This window comes from Mobula hypostoma, chromosome 21 (assembly GCF_963921235.1).
Source record: "Mobula hypostoma chromosome 21, sMobHyp1.1, whole genome shotgun sequence".
In the NCBI taxonomy this organism is placed as follows: domain Eukaryota; kingdom Metazoa; phylum Chordata; class Chondrichthyes; order Myliobatiformes; family Myliobatidae; genus Mobula; species Mobula hypostoma.
In genome coordinates, this window is record NC_086117.1 from 21879443 (window position 1) to 21896227 (window position 16785).

Sequence of the window (16785 nt, forward strand, 5' to 3'; positions counted from 1 at the left end):
TTCCGCCTGACCGGAAGTGCACGGAGAGCAGTAAGCGGCGTGAAGGAGTGGGGTGCTTACTGATCTGGCTAACAACGGATGGTGCAATCCTGGGTATATTACGATCGAGGAACGTGTTTGCAGACTGGATATTGGACTTTTTACTGTTGGACTTGGGCCACATTCCACCGTGATACAACACTTGGCGGCACGGGAGATCGTTCCTGCCTGTGGCCATCGAACGTGCAGCTCCTCCCATGGAGGGTCAGACACCCTGAGCCAATAGACTGGTCCTGGACTTATTTTCCATCTGGCATAGTTTGCATTTTGATGTTTGATCGTTGGGTTTTTTTGTATTGCTACATTTATGCTCTATTCTTGGTTGGTGCAGCTGTAACGAAACCAAATTTCCTTCGGGATTGATAAAGTATATCTATCTATCTATCTATCGCTCTTGAGAATGTGGTGGTGAGCTTCCTCAAAATGCTGCAGCCCTTCAGGTGAAGGGAGCTCCACTGTGCTATTGGATAGGAGGTTCTCAGAATTTAAACCTCGCTACAATAAAGCATCATCAGGCTGATGTGTGATTTGAAGGTGAACCAGCAGGTAGTTTTGCTCCTATTCAGCTGCTATCCTGCCTTGGTGGTGTTAGTGTCTTTGAAAGGTACTGTTGGAGCAACGTGGGCTGGTAACTGTAGTGCATTTTGTAGATGTGTATACTGTAGCCCTTGTGGGTCAGTGGTGAGTGGATTGTTCATCTAGCAGGCTGCTTTGTCGTGTATGGTTTTAAGCCTTTGAAAGTCATTGGAGCTGCACTCATTTGGGCAAGTGGAAAGTTTATCACAATCCTGACTTGTGCCTTGTTGAGGTGGAAAGGCTTTTTGGTATTGGGAGGTAAATCACATAACTTGCTTTAATGTGTTTGAGTTTCTGGCCAGTTATCTGTTGGAATTCTTTGAAGAAATAACGAGCAGAATAGACAAAGGAGGATCGGTGGAAGTTGTGTACTTGGATTTTCAGAAGGACTTTGACAAGGTAATGCACATCAGGCTGCTTAATAAGCTAAGAGCCCATGGTATGACAGGAAAGATACTACTTATGGATAAAGCTGATTGGCAGAAGGCAAAGAGTGGGAATAAAGGGACCTATTTCTGGTCGGCTGCTGGTGACTAGTGTTCCACAGGAGTCTGTGTTGGAACTGCTTTTTACGTTATATGTTCGTGGACTTTGGTAGCAGAAATGAAAGAGTAGACTATTTTCTAAATGGAGAGAAAATGCAAACATCTGAGGTGCAAAGGGACTTGGGAGTCCTCATGCAAGATTTCCTATAGGTGTATTTGCAGGTTGTGTGATGTTAGCATTCATTTTGAGAGGACTAGACTATAAAAGCAAGGATGTAATGCTGTGACTTTATAAAGTACTGGTGAGGCCTTACTTGGAGTATTATGAGCAGTTTTGGGCCCCTTATTTAAGAAAGGATGTGCTGACATTGGAGGGATTCAAAGGAATTCACAAAAGTGATTCCTGGATCGAAAGGCTCCTCATATGAGGAGTGTTTGATGGCTCTGGGCCTACTCACTGGAATTCAGAAGAATGAGGGGTGATGTCATTAAAACCTATGGAATGTTGAAAGGTCGAGATAGAATGGCTGTGAGGAGGATGTTTCCTATGGTGGGGGAGTCTTAAGGACCAGAGGCCACAGCCTCAGAATAGAGGGACGTCCTTTCAAAATAGAGATGAGGAGGAATTTCTTCAGCCAGAGTGAATCTGTGGAATTTGTTGTCACAGGTGGCTGTGGAGGCCAGGTCATTGGATATATTTAAGGCAGAGGATGATAGATTCTTGATGAGTCAGGGCATTAAAGGGTACAGGGAGAAGGCAGGAGATTAAGGCTGAGAAGGAAAATGGTTCAGCCATGATGAAGTGGCGGAGCAGACTCAATGGGCCAAATAACCTACTTCTGCTCCTATTTCTTATGGACTTGTGACCGCCCCCCCCCCCCCCCGGCCCCATGATGTTGGTGATAAGGTGATATTTCTATTTAATGTCACGGGTAGGTGAAACAGTCTTGCTTATTGCTTCTGTGGTGAGAGTCCCTGAATGTTAATAAGTTCTTGTTAGATAGAGGTGTGGGCTGCTTCGCTTGCTGAGGAGTTGCGACTGGAATTAAGTATTGTGCAATCATTGGGGAGCATCCACAGTTCAAAGACCAACCTTCCATCAGATGATCAGATGAAGCAACTTGGGGGTTGGGTTTAAGATGCTGCCCAAACTGTAGTGTCCAGATACCGGGATGGTTGAACTTCAATAACTATGGTTTTCTTCCTCTGTGCAGCCTTTGATCTCCTCGTTGAGTTAATTTTGAGCAGAGATCTTTGATGCCACACTTGTTAAAGCTGTTCTGAACTCAAGAATGGTTGCTTTTGTCTTTGGAATTCATTTAAAAAAAAATCTGGAGCCAAGTGATTCTGGTAAACCCCTAATTCAGCTTTGATGAGAAAGTTAATGGTGAATGAGTGCTGCTTGATAGTACTGCTGATGACACCTGTCAGATTAGTGATTGGATCGGATCTGCCCTGTTTTTTTTTTGCAAATGGGTCGTACCAGGACACTGGTTCACCTTGTCATGCAGATGCCAATGCTGTGATTGTATTGCAACCATTTGGCTAGTGGTGCAAGTAGTTGTGAAATGCAGGTCTGCTGTACTGGAGCTGAATTTTTCATTATAAAGTTACATGAATTGCATGGGAAATAATCTGAGTGAAGGTGAGTTTACGCTTATGGTCATCTATTTCACAAATATGAATGTTTTCACCTCGTGTCGTTCACAAATGGAGTGGAGTTAGAACTATTGAATGTTGATGTATATTTGTCATGTATTTTGCCTAATGAAAGCCCTATCCAGTTGAGTCCCAGAGTGCTTCTCCAGGCAAAATAGTCCTCCTACATGCTGTCAAAATAATTGTTTCTACCCCCTCACACACAGCTTTCAGATCAACAGTGTTCATACAGAGTAGTTACTGCCTTCTACCTGGTATCTGAATTTGCACTTCAGTAGCATTACCCACCACCACAGAGCCTTAGCATTATCTTATGCATATAAAATGGGCGCTACATTTGTCCACTTGCATCTTCTGAAACAATCATCAAAACAGTAACATTCCTGTATGAGTTGTGATTTTTGCATATGCTTTCACGAACCTTTCACAATATGTTCTCTGTATTGCAGTGACAAAATGCATAATGGGTGACAATCTAATATATCAGCTCTTTTTATAGATGTGATTGCTGAGCATTCTGCCTTTTTCACTTCAATGCTGCACTTGAAATTCTTCAGTATCATTGGCCAAGTACTGATCTTATGTGCATAAACTGAGGACACTAAGTTATTTTACCTCTTATCCCTGCAATCCAGTTTGAATATTGATCTCAGTGACATCACCTAGGTAGTTAGTAATAATGATTTTCAAGGCTTAGAACTCCCTCAGTTCCTGCGTTGGAATATCGAGCTGTCAGCTGAAACTTTCCGGTAAAATAGGATGGAGGAACTTTTTCCTATGATGAGATAATCAGAACAGAGAGACGTATTGGAGCAAGGAAATTGAAGATCAAACCAAGCTCTAACCCACATGGCTGTAGATGCTGGAGGTTAATTAGGGCTGATGAGACTGATGGATGAATTTGGTTGGTTGGAGGCATAGAGTAAACACAAAATGGATGTAAAGATATTAATCAGCTATAATCTAACTAGATGGCGGAGCAGGCTCATGGGGTAGAATAACCAACACCCATTCTTGTCTTGCCATTGCATTCCTCCATTTCTTCAGCTGTTTTCATGTTCTTTAACACTTCATTCATAATTGGATTGATGATGCAGTATCTTAGTTTCCTGACTTCCGAAAAAAAATGATGTTCATTTAACAAATGGGAGCAGAATACTACTTGACACATCTCGCAGATATCTTTCTGATTTTCTTAAAATGCCCTTTTTCAAGATGATGTTATGGGTTTGTAGTTTAATTTTGTGTGTCAACTTGACTGCTCTTTCATTGTTGCACACGAACCTGGTGCTTCCATGTATGAAGTGGGTAAATATCTGTGTGGGTATGTGTCTGAAAGCTTCATAGTTGAGGAAAACAAGGAGTTTATCAGTAAATGCCAGGAGAGAGAGGATTGGAAAACTAAACTGGGGGATTAGCTGAATGTGAGCAGGGGGAAGCTGGTGTGGAACATTAAATGTGAAAATACCAAATGGCATGGTTCTGTGGAGTCCTTTTGAAATAATTATGAGTTGGGAGCTTTTTCAACCATTCAATTAGATGATGGATGTTAAGTTCCTTAATTACACGTTCCTGGTTTGAGTCCATAACCTTTTACATTCAAATCCATATATGCACATAATGCCTCAAACATTGTTTGTTAATCTGCAGTAGTATACACAGAATGCTGGAGGAATTCAGTAAGCCAGGCAGCATCTATGGAAAAGATCCCAAAGGAAATCACAGTGTCACAGTAGCATTAAAAGGGCATAGATATAAAAATATTAGAAGATTAGTAAGAAAGAATAAAAAAAAGTTGCTTCAAACAGTCTAACAGGAGCGGGGTCATCACTTCCCCAGCCATAAGTTGACTCATAGAGCCTAATGACCAAGAGTAAGAGTGACTTCATATAGCACTCCTCGGAGTAGCACAATTGGCTTAGTCTATTACTAAAAGTGCTCCTCTGTTCAGCCAAGGTGGCATGCAGAGTGTGAGAAACATTGTCCAGAATTGTCAGGGTTTTCCTTGGGGATCATTTGTTCTACCACAATATCCAGTGTGTCCAGTTTGACTCCTATGACGCAGCTAGCCTTTCTAATCAGCTTGTTACTGCCATTGCCCCAGCACATTGCCACATAAAAGATAGTACTGGTGACAACAGACTGGTCGAACATGTGAAGGGGAGGCCTGCATACTCCAAAGGACCTCAGTCTCGTCTTCTTATAGACAGCCTCTGTGTTGGTGCTCCACTCAGCTCTGTCATCCAGGTGCACCCCCAGGTACTTGCAGGTCCTCACCACATCCATGTCCTCGCCATCAGTAGTAAAGGGAGCAGTGTTGGCTTAGTCTTTCTAAAGTCCATCACCATTTCCATTGCCTTACTGACGTTGAGCTGTAGATGATTCAGCTTGCACTATTTGACAAAGTCCTCCACCAGGGCCATGTATTAATCCTCCCGTCCTTCCTTTTTACACCCAACTATTGCTGAGTCATCAGAGAATTTGAGAGCTGCAGGTGACATGACTCATTGTTGTATCTAGTGTCCAAGGTATACAGGGTAAACTGGAAGGGAGCCAATACAGTCCCTTGTGGGGCACCAAGGGACTGTAGCCATGTGCTGCTTATAGCCATGCCTGTCACACAGCTCTGAGGCCGCACAAACCGTGGCCTGTCAGTCAGGTAGTCCATTGTCCAGGATGCAATGGAAGTGCCAACCTGCATTGAACGGAGCTTTTCCCCAGCAGTAAGGGCTGTATGGTATTGAAGGCACTTGAGACATCAAAAAACATGATCCTCATGTTCAAATGTGAGTAGGCTGTGTTCAGCAGGTAGGTGACAGCATCATTGACTCCAATGTGCTCCTGATAGGCAAGGATCAAGGGCTGATCTGACCGGGGGTTGGAGGTGAGCCAGGACCATCTTCTCTAGGGTCTTGATGATGTGTGAGGTTAGGACCACTAGAGGGTAGTCATTCAGGACTTTTGGTTGGCCCTTCTTGGGTGCTGGGACCACACATGACATTTTCCACACATTCGGGACCTTTTCCAGGCTGAGACTCAGACTGAAAACGCACTGGAGAACTCCACGTGGCTGTTCAGCACATTCCTTCAGGGCCTTGGGGTTCACACTGTCCGGTCCCAATACTTTGCTGTGTCTGAGTTTCCTCAGAGCCCTTCTCACCTGCTCAGTAATGAAGCCGAGTCCATGATGACCGAGGAGTTGATGGAAGGTGGGACCCTGGGGGGGGGGGTGGAGTGGAGGGTGGATGGAGATTGGGATGATGGCAGCGGGTATGTGGAGGTGTGGATGGTAGGTGCAGGGCAAGGAGGCAATGGTAGCCTGTGTTGCTCTTCTATGTATTGAACTGGACAGAGGAAGGGATTCGTTGGTGCTTGGTGCTGAGGGAGCGTTGCGTGCCTCGGCACTTGAACAGGTGTGCTGAGAAGGTGGGGTGTGAACAGGAGGGCAGTTATCAAACCTTTTGAAGAATTGGTTTAACTCATTAGCCCATTCATGGCTGCATTCCGAAGCTCTAAATCTAGGCTGATTGAAGCTAGTGATGTTCTTCATGCCCCTCCATACCACTCATGAGCTACTCTGCCCAAGCTTGTTCCTCTAGCTCTCTCCTATATTCCTCTTTAGCCACCTTGATCTTCTCCTTTACCCCTGTCTGCACATGTTTCAACTCCACCCTTGTCTCCTGATCTAAAACTTCCCTTTTTGTGGTTCAAAGTCCACAGCTACCTGACAGTGGCATTGCAAGTAGACTGTGTGCGGCAAAGAAGGTAGAAGGCATGGTTGTCCTCATTGGTTCGGTTGAGAAGTTGTGTTGTAGCTACATAAAACTTTGGCTAGGATACACTTGGAGTGTTTTGTGCAGTTCCAGTTACTGGAAGGATGTGGAGGCTTTGGAGAAGATGCAGAAGAGGTTCACCAAGATGTTTATTGGATTGTAGTGTATGAGCCATAGAGGTTGGACCAACTTCGATTGTTTTCTGGAGCTTTGGAGGCTAATGAACCTAATGAAAGTATATACAAAAATCAATAAAGATCTCTCTCTTCCCCCCCCCCCCCACCATCTCTTTGGGTTACATTGATAGATGACCATCCTGATCTTGAAGGGGACCAATTTTGTCTCTAGAAGGACAAAGGAACGTTCAGTGGAGATTTGTGTAGCAAGTTTTTGTGTACACAGAGTGATGCGTGCCTCAAACATGCTGACAGCATGGTTGAAGCAGAAATGATGGCAACATTTTAACAAGTATTAACAAACAAGGAAGAGAGGGGAATTGGCCACATTCTGGCAGACGGGATGTGTTTACATTGGCATCATAGTTAGCACAGTGGGCTGAATTGCCTGTTCCTGTCCTGATCTGTTCCTCTCTCAGATGCAGAGAATGTCCACAATATAGAGGGTGGTCCTTGGTTATGTCAAATCTGTACTGGCTCTGTCTACCAAGTAGTCCATTTGGTCTTTGTTCTCTGATCTTTCTTTATATTCCTGTAAATCCTTTCCTTTCACCCAGCTCACTTTTTTGAATACTTCAGTAGAAGCTGCCTCTATGCTACGTGTGGCGTACTTTCTATCAAAAAAGATTCATTCACCAATCACTTTCGTTCTCTGTTCACTGATTCTTGAGCCAACAGTTTCTTTCAATGTACTTTGTCTGGACCCTTAGTGATTTTTTTTAAATATCAGGGTGGAGGAGCAACACCTTGTATTCCATCTGGGTACTTTCCAACCTGATGGCATGAATATCGATTTCTCTTGGTAACAAATTTACCCCCCTCCCCCCCCCGCCTTCCTCTATTCTCCACTCTGACCTTTCACCTCTCACCTGCCTTTTTCCCCTACCCCCCCCCCGTCTTTTTCTTCTGGCAATTTCCCCCTCCTCAGTTCCGAAGAAGGGTCTCAGCCCGAAACGTTTACTCTTTTCCATAGGTGCTGCCTGACCTGCTGAGTTCCTCCAGTATACTGTGTTTGTTGATTTGAAATAAACGTCCCCTTGCAAAGTCGTCTGATCCAATCTATGCACGTAGCTGAAGTTCTTCATCTCTGCAAGGACTTCAGTAAATCTCCTTTTCTGCACTCCCATGGAAGCCTTTGTGCCCTTCCTGAAGTGTCACCCAGAACTTTGCACCAACTTCTAGTTCTGACTGAACGCAGCAGGCCAGGCAGCATCTCTAGGAAGAGGTGCTGCCTGGCCTGCTGCGTTCACCAGCAACTTGTATGTGTGTTGCTTGAATTTCCAGCATCTGCAGAATTCCTGTTTTTGTTCTAATTCTGACTGATCCACTGTCTTGAAAAGATTTATCCTAACTTGCTTATTCGACTCCCGCCCCTTAATATTTATTTGTCTAGCCTCTCCTGAAATTTATCAGTGCTATTCTTTGTAGCAACAAATTTCACTTTCTTGGAATGAAATCCTTTACTCCATTTCATACCTGTCAACTGGATTGTCTTGAGAATGTAAACTCCTGAAGTATCCTGGTGTGGAGTAATTGACTGGAGAGCCTGCAGCTGTTTTGCCCTGACTGGGTTCTGCTTGTTGCTGCCTTTGTTTATGCAGAATGCACATGTTGAACAACTGAGATTGATAACTAGCTAATTAATGAATTGAGCTCGGGTAGCGGAGCTGTCAGTGTTCAAAAGGCTGTCCGTGAGAGGAAAGATAGAACTCTCATTGATCTTTAAAGCCAAGAGGCAGGAGGTTGGATTTTTGCATGAGTGGTCAGTCTTGCACACTGACCTTTCGGAGGGGTCTTTGGTTAGTATGATGTCAGAAGCAGCAGGGTGCAGCTCTCCCTGTTCCTGCACCATGTCTCCTGCTCAGTACACGACTGTACAGCCCAAATGCATAAGCAGACGGGTGTGCTAACAGCTGGGGGGAGTTGCCAGAGCTCATTCTGCTGATTTATTCCTGTCACTGCTACATTTGTGTGGTAAAAGGTAGGCAAGTCGATGACTTCATGGCTTTGTTTCCTAGCAATGAGAATTCGAGATTAATAACAAGGGCAATATCTTCCAGGTAAGATGATTGAATAGATTGACATCTATTCTCATTGGGATACATCAACATTGCAGTCTTCTTGCCTGTTTTTGCTGTTGGTTCATTTGTCTTTTGCTTAATAAGTATGTGTTTTTATAACTTCCAAATTTTGAATGGTTTGAAATAAGCATTGTGTGTATTTGGATAAAAAAAGGCATTATATTAACTTAATCATGTTCTTAAAACAAACACCAGTTGAATCCAAATATTTGCTTAATTAGTATACAATGGTCATTATATATCTTTGTAGTTTAATTTCGGGAACGTATTCTAATAGACATTGTCTCTGCTCTCTGTGTACCTTCATTCTGTATGCAGGTCTTTCAGACGTGGATGTGCTCAAGCCATTTTTAAGTTCCATTTCTTCACCTTGCAGTCATTTTGTTAAAGCTTGGTATATGAGAAATATTAATATTCATCACCACACATCTGGCTCTTGTGCGTAGTCTTGCTTCTTCCATGTTATTTGTGATCTGTTTGAGATAATACATCTCAAACTGGTGCAGATTGAATAGGGCAAGGCGATTGATGTTAATGCTTGTTGGATATAATTGCATTGATGCTTGGGACAAAACACAAGGGAGTTATACAGTTCTAAGCTTTAATAAAAATATAGCATGTTGCCGGCAGTATTGATTCCTCTTGCGATCAATATCTTCCTGTTTTTGTGTTATTGGTCAAATGTCCTCCACTTGCATGCAAGCACATAAAATTAAATAGTGGGAAATGATTATTGTGCAGGATTTTTCTTTTGTTTTCCCTTTCCTTCCAAATAACAATAAAACCTCAGTACGGATATAATGAAAGGAAAGAAATTATTCAATCATGTAACACAAAAGAAATATGATTTCTGTGGTGCTTTAATTTTAGGATTGCTTGGAGTGTTTTCATAAAATCATGCAAAAGTGTCTGTGAACAATGATGCCGAAAGAACTGTAGTTTGAAATCAAATGCTGAACTGCATGACACAGTTGCCTTGTATGAATCGTTTCTGGAGTATAACCTGTGTATTCATGTCTTTTGTCTGCTACTGCTTTATTTTTTAAAATGAAAAGCACAAATTTAACTGGTAACCCATGCTCTGCAGTGAAAGGTGTTTTGGAATCCATGTGAAATCCTTGCTCCAGTCTTTGCAGGGATTTGTTTAGGTCTGTGAACGCTTTAGTTCTGGTTTGTAGCACATCAAAATGTCCTGAGGCATTTTCATGCACATAATGGAGAAGCTTTTGGTTAGGTAGCCAAAACCATAGTTTAAGACATGCATTTTGACAAATGTTTTAAATAAGGAAAGAGAAGTTTTATGGAGGAAGTTACAAACTTCGGGTTCTAGTTGACTGAAATATTGTTTATTTCTTAAGCTAGTGCTGCAGTAAAGCATGATAGTGAATGTTGAAGGAATAGCCTTTTAAAATTTTGTTTTGGTTTCTAGTACACAGCTGGAAGCAACCAAGGAGGGAAACATAAATTTTCGTTGGAGATGATGTGTTATTCCCTTTTTCCTTTGGAATCTTTAATGATTAATTATATACAATCATAAGACCATTTGATTCCTTTCATGTCCAAAGATGTGCAGTTTGGAAGGTTAATTCCCCATAAAACCACAGTTCAAGCAGCAGAATTAGGCCATTCGGCCCATTGAGTCTGCTTCACCATTCAATCATGGCTGATTTATTATCCCTCTCAATCCCAATCTCCTGCCTTCTCCCCATAACCTTTGATGCCCTGACTAATCAAGAACCTATCATCCTCTGCTTTAAATATACAGTACTCAATAACATCCTCCACCATCGCCTGGGGCAACAAATTTCACAGATTCACCACCCTCTGGCTAAAGAAATTCCTCCTCATCTCCGTTCTAAATGGATGTCCCTCTCTTCTAAGGCTGTGTTCTCAGGTCTTAGAGGACCCAGCCTCGGAATAATCGGTTTAATAAAAGGATAATTTCATTCATTCTTATCTGGGTAGGGACTTTGGTGATGAAAGGTCATGTGATGATAGCTTCCCTTCCAGAGATGTGCTATTTTCACATGCCCAATCATATTGTAATGAAAACCCTGCAATTTATTAACAAGACTTTGTTTCATACAATTACCAATGACACTTACAGATTTGAAAGGAACTGGCTTATGCCTGGTTGTTCATAATTTGTCGAGCATAGTTACTTATGGAAACAGTAGTAACCCATTCTTCAGAAAGGTGTATTAACTTTGAGCAGGGACTCTGATTAAGGAGGGGGGGGGGAATGAAAATATTTATATGGAAATATGTGTAAGTTTTGAGTTAATTTAGTTGAGTGATTCAGAATAATGTGCGACAAGTTTTCAACAAGTTATCGATGAGTATACAGTACAATGCAGAAAAAAACATTTTTCCCCAAAATCTCCAGAATAATGATTTTTTTTTCAAATGAACCTCCTCCATCCCCCATTCACAAAAACAAAAGAAGCGGGTGCACGCCTTTCAGTTCCTTGTGTCTGCTCCAACATTCAAAATTGCAACACAGTACGTTTGTGCTGTTGCTTACTGTCTCAATGACCTGGGTTTGATCTTGACCTCCAGTGCTGTCTGTGTGCAGCTTGCATGTTCTCCCTGTGGCTGCAGTTAAGTGGGGGTAATGGGATTGATTTGAGAGCTGGCATAGATCTGATGGACTGAATGACTGTGTTGCAAGAAAATGTGATCAATACTTGAAACATTCTTGTGCACTGAATTCGTATCCTGCAATTCACCTAAAAATAACCTCTTGCCTTGAATATCTTCAAGTTTCAGAATTCTGAAGATTCACTACCCACTATAAAAAGATTTATTTCATCTGTCCTAAACTGGCAACCCCTATTTTGAAACTCTGACCCCTGGCTGCAGACATCCTGATTGGGTGGGATGAGACTCAATTTCACACTTACAGTACACTAAGATTTTTGGATGTTTTTCATGAGATTACATCTCGCGCATTGTTCTGAACTTTAAAGTACATTTGACAAGTTTGTTTTATCTCTCCCTGTATAACTGGCTCACTATCTGAGGAATCAATGTAGTAAATCTTCACTGTGCTCCCACTTTCACAGGTAGGTCTTTCTTTCCTTGGAAGTCCACGTCTCACTTGCAGTGTCGGCCAGATTGTACATCACAGCCGTCTCTTAATCCAGTACTCCGATCAACCAACAAAGTGTTGGGGGAGCTCAGTGGATCAGGTATCATCTGACGAGCAAAATGGATGGTTGATTTGCCAGGATAGGAAAGAGTGGAGATGGCCAGTGGATAAAGAGGATAGGGAAGGGTTGGAGTAAGTGGTGCCGTGCTATTAGTGGATCCAAAGCATCAACTGCACATTTCCATCTGCCGATGCTGCCTGACCTGCTGAATCCTGCTAAAGGGTCTCGGCCTGAAATGTCGACTCTACTCTTTTCCATAGATGCTGCCTGGCCTGCTGAGCTCCTCCAGCGTTTTGTGTGCATTGCTTGGATTTTGAACATCTGCAGATTTTCTCTTGTTTGTGAGCTCCTTCAGCATTTTGTTCGTGGCTCCGGATTGCATCATCTGTAGTCTCTCGACTTCTGTAGTCAGATCTTCTGGCAGTTAAAGCCCTCGCCCTGTCTTCCTTCCTAATTGCTTGTGTGTTCGTTTTGAATGAATCTTACAATGTAAAGAAAAATTCTTTTCAATGTGCTGCACTGTTTTAAGACTTGGCCAGCGTGGAGATGATTTCATAACTCCATTATCAATCACACAGGACACTGCATGCTCCAAGTAATTGGGACTGGCCATACACATATAACTTTGTATGTCCTCAATTAGTTACAGCAATTCTGCAGCAATGGGAAGTGTCTGTTAAACTTCGGTCAAAACATGGGGAGGATCCTGGAAATTGAAACCCCAAGTACAGCCCCACTCCTCTCTCACTGACGGTGGTGCCACCATAGACTCTAATTAGAAAATGAAGTTTGAAATGAGTCACAGTGTCTGACACTATGCCTTGATGAAGGATCTCGGCTCAAAACCTCGACTGTTTATGCTTTTCCGTCGATGCTGTCTGGCCTGCTGAGTTCCTCCAGCATTTTGTGTGTTTGTGTGTGTGTTGCTTTGGATTTCCAGCACCTGTAGATTTTCTCATGTCTGACGCAAGTTCTGCATGAGTAGTGTGAAGTTGGCGAAGAGTCAACTCTGAATGGAGAACAATGTTGTGAAATTCAGAAAACAACATGTCCCTTCACTGCGAGGCAGTTAATACCAAAACAGATACGTGGGTTGACTTCTTCATCTAGAGCAGCCAACCCTAAATGGGTGTAGTTCTAACCAACTCTTTGGTCATTGTGTAACAGGGAGGACAGTGAAGTTGGTGCAATTATGCCTGAATAGTCATGTTTTTAAAAGAAGCAACCACTATTCTTCTTAAGGTGTCTGACTGAAAACATTACACTCGTGATAGTTAAACAGTGAGTGTGAATTGCACTGTGTATAAACTGAGGGTAGACATGAGGAAATTTCATTTATGATTGTTCTTACTTTTGGTGTGAAAATTAGTATTACTTGTTTAAGAGTGCATCTGGTTCTAAAGTTCAGTTGATCTTGTTACTGGACTTGATTGATGGTGCTTCCAGGGCTAAAGTGCGCAGAATCCTCAGTGGTTGATAGTTGACAGTTTCCGACAGAATCCCAGTGGTTGATTAGCTTAGCTAAGTATAACAACAACACTTGTATATTAATGCATTCAGGCTAGTGATGGTCACCTAAGTCTGTGGCACATTTAATGGAGTAAAATGTCTCGGGATATTTGACCAAAGTGGTTGTCAAACAAAATGACCAAATAATAAGCTTTGTCTGGAGGATGAGAGATAAATATTGGCCAGGATGACTGAAAGCTCTGCTATTTCTGTTTGAAAATCCTTGTGGGATTTTTTACAACCATCTGAGAGGCAGTTGTAGGTTAGTTTTAGTGTTTCATTTCACAGAGAAAATATTGATGGCATCCTTTCAGAAGAATTATTGATTCAGATCAATTGTTAACCACAATTGACTGTGAGGGAAGGATGTAATCATTTTGGTAAAGTAAGCTTTGTGAAATAAGATTTAGAATGGAGTTGAGGAAAAACTTTTTCACCCAGAGAATTGTGGATCTGTGGAATGCTCTGCCTCAGAAGGCAGTGGAGGCCAATTCTCTGGATGCTTTCAAGAAAGAGTTAAATAGAGCTCTTAAAGATAGTGGAGTCAAGGGATATGGGGAGAAGGCAGGAATGTGGTACTGATTGTGGATGATCAGCCATTATCACAGTGAATGGCGGTGCTGGCTCGAAGGGCTGAATGGCCTACTCCTGCACCTATTGTCTATTGTCCATACTGCTTGTTTTTGTTCAGTGTTTTTGGCACAAAAAGGCAGTATTCATCATTAAGGACCCCCATCACCCAGGACATACCCTGTTCTCATTGTTACCATCAGGAAGGAGGTACAGAAGCCTGAAGGCACACCACACTCAACATTTCAGGACAGCTTCTTCTGCTCTTCCATCCAATTTCTGAATGGACGTTGAACCCATGAACATTTTCTCACTACTTTTTAAATTTTGCACTACTTATTTAATTTAACTATTTAATATATATTTGCTCTAATTTCAATTTTTTTCTATTATTATGTATTGCATTGTACTTCTGCCATGAAGGCAACATGTGGCAGTGATGTTAAACCTGATTCTGACTTGCATAATCAACTTCTGCTCTGAATTATGTTCTTTCTCTTGCAGTTGTTAAACTAGTATGTAAATATATATATGAATGTCCTTGTTAATGAAAGCTTGGAAAACCAGTTTGGGGAGTGTTTGAAGATAATCTGAGCAAAGCGTATTGTAATTTAGTTATTTGTGCATTTGATTAAACATAAAGCTCAGAGATTTTGTTGTGTGAAGCAAATGCTGCTTCGATTACATTGTGCAAATGCAACGAATTAACCTTGTGTTTGTTCTGCAGCAATCACAGTATTCTTCTCTGGTTTATGTTCAGAGCAAGGTTACCATAGTGATGAGATCAGTAGCTGCTACCCCATTATGGTGTCAGAATTGGACAGTCACCACAAAACCAAATATTCCCTGGTGACAGATAAACTCAACGGAGAGCATTAATGGAGTGGGCAAGTTGGCTCTTTCAGGAACGGATACCTTTTATTAAACTAGAAAATGTTACAGGCATGGAAAATGCTGGAAATAATCAGCAGGTCAAACAGCATCTGTAAAAAGCAACACAACACACTGGAGGAAATCAGCAGGTCAGGCAACACCTTTGAAAGGAATTGGGCTGTTGACGTTTATGGTCGAGACCCTTCATCTTGACTGCTGGTGCCTCGACCCGAAACACTGACTGATCATTTTCCTCCATGGATGCTGCCTCTCCAGATTCTAGCATTTGCAGTCTCTTGTGTGCATTTTGATATAGAATGCAAAACACAGTTTGAGCCAAATGGTGCAACTACTGTAACTGTATGTACTTGTCATCATTGCAAGCTAGAAACTAACGAGCCACCAACATTCTGCTTGCTAGCAAACCTGGTCCCTTACCGTGTTGCTGCTATTTGAATGCCTTTGCCTTCAGATTAGAGGCATCTCCTCTTCCAGTGGTTCAGGATTTAGAAGCACACAGTGTATCCAGTGATGAGGACTCAGAATAGGAGGTATGGGTCTCCATCTTGTACCATAAAAGCAGTGCTGCACAATGTAGGAAACCAGTTCTAAAGTATAGTATTAGCAATTTTTATTTATATAATAACTTGGTGGAGATTGCAGGCAAGATTTATTAGTGCACATTTAACATTTATGAAGCGTCAGCTGCCCATTTCACTCCATCAATGCTGTCTGACCTGCTGAGTTCCTCCAGGTGTTTTGGGCGTTGGTCCAGATTCCAGCATCTACAGTCTTTCAGTATCCATATAACATTGACTTTTGTCCTCAGAATCATTCAAGCCTTAATTATCAAAAGTTCAAATTAAGGGGACAGTTTTCATATCAGTCATTGAGAGCATAAGAAATGAGAGGAAGTCTTTTGTCCCTTTTGAACTTGCTCTGCTGTTCAACAACAGGTTTAGCTGTTCATGATTTTATCACCATTCTCCTGCCCTGGAAAACAGATTATTACCTGAATGGTGGCCGATTAGGAAAAGGGGAGGTGCAACGGGACATGGGTGTCATTATACACCAGTCATTGAAAGTGGGCATGCAGGTACAGCAGACGGTGAAAAAGGCAAATGGTATGCTGGCATTTATAGTGAGAGGATTCGAGTACAGGAGCAGGGAGGTACTACTGCAGTTGTACAAGGCCTTGGTGAGACCACACCTGGAGTATTGTGTGCAGTTTTGGTCCCCTAATCTGAGGAAAGACATCCTTGCCATAGAGGGAGTACAAAGAAGGTTCACCAGATTGATTCCTAGAATGGCAGGACTTTCATATGATGAAAGACTGGATGAACTAGGCTTATACTCGTTGGAATTTAGAAGATTGAGGGGGGATCTGATTGAAATGTATAAGATCCTAAAGGGATTGGACAGGCTAGATGCAGGAAGATTGTTCCCGATGTTGGGGAAGTCCAGAACGAAGGGTCACAGTTTGAGAATAAAGGGGAAGCCTTTTAGGACCGAGATTAGGAAAAACTTCTTCACACAGAGAGTGGTGAATCTGTGGAATTCTCCGCCACAGGAAATAGTTGAGGCCAGTTCATTGGCTATATTTAAGAGGGAGTTAGATATGGCCCTTGTGGCTAAAGGGATCAGGGGGTATGGAGGGAAGGCTGGTACAGGGTTCTGAGTTGGATGATCAGCCATGATCATACTGAATGGCGGTACAGGCTCGAAGGGCCAAATGGCCTACTCCTGCACCTATTTTCTATGTTTCTATATCCCTTGATCCTTCAGTCAAAAATATTTTGATCTCATTTTTAAATGTTCAATGACTGAGCCCCCAACTTAAAGGTTTTCAAGGATTGACCAGTCTTTGAGTACAAGTTTCTTCTCAGTCAAAG

At 42.2% G+C, this 16785-nt stretch overlaps 1 protein-coding gene across 3 annotated transcripts in view; it reads left to right on the plus strand.

Moving 5' to 3' along the window:
• Nucleotides 1-16785, plus strand: part of LOC134359857 (G-protein-signaling modulator 1-like) — a 294482-nt gene that overhangs the window by 34665 nt on the left and 243032 nt on the right. The window contains exon 1 of one of the 3 annotated variants that reach the window (XM_063073608.1): nt 8695-8768. The exons of the other annotated variants lie outside the window; for them this stretch is intronic. Within the exon in view, the coding sequence (XP_062929678.1) occupies nt 8710-8768 (59 nt within the window). The 5' untranslated portion in view covers nt 8695-8709. Of the gene's footprint in view, nt 1-8694; nt 8769-16785 lie in introns of those variants that run through there. 3 annotated transcript variants of the gene reach the window in all.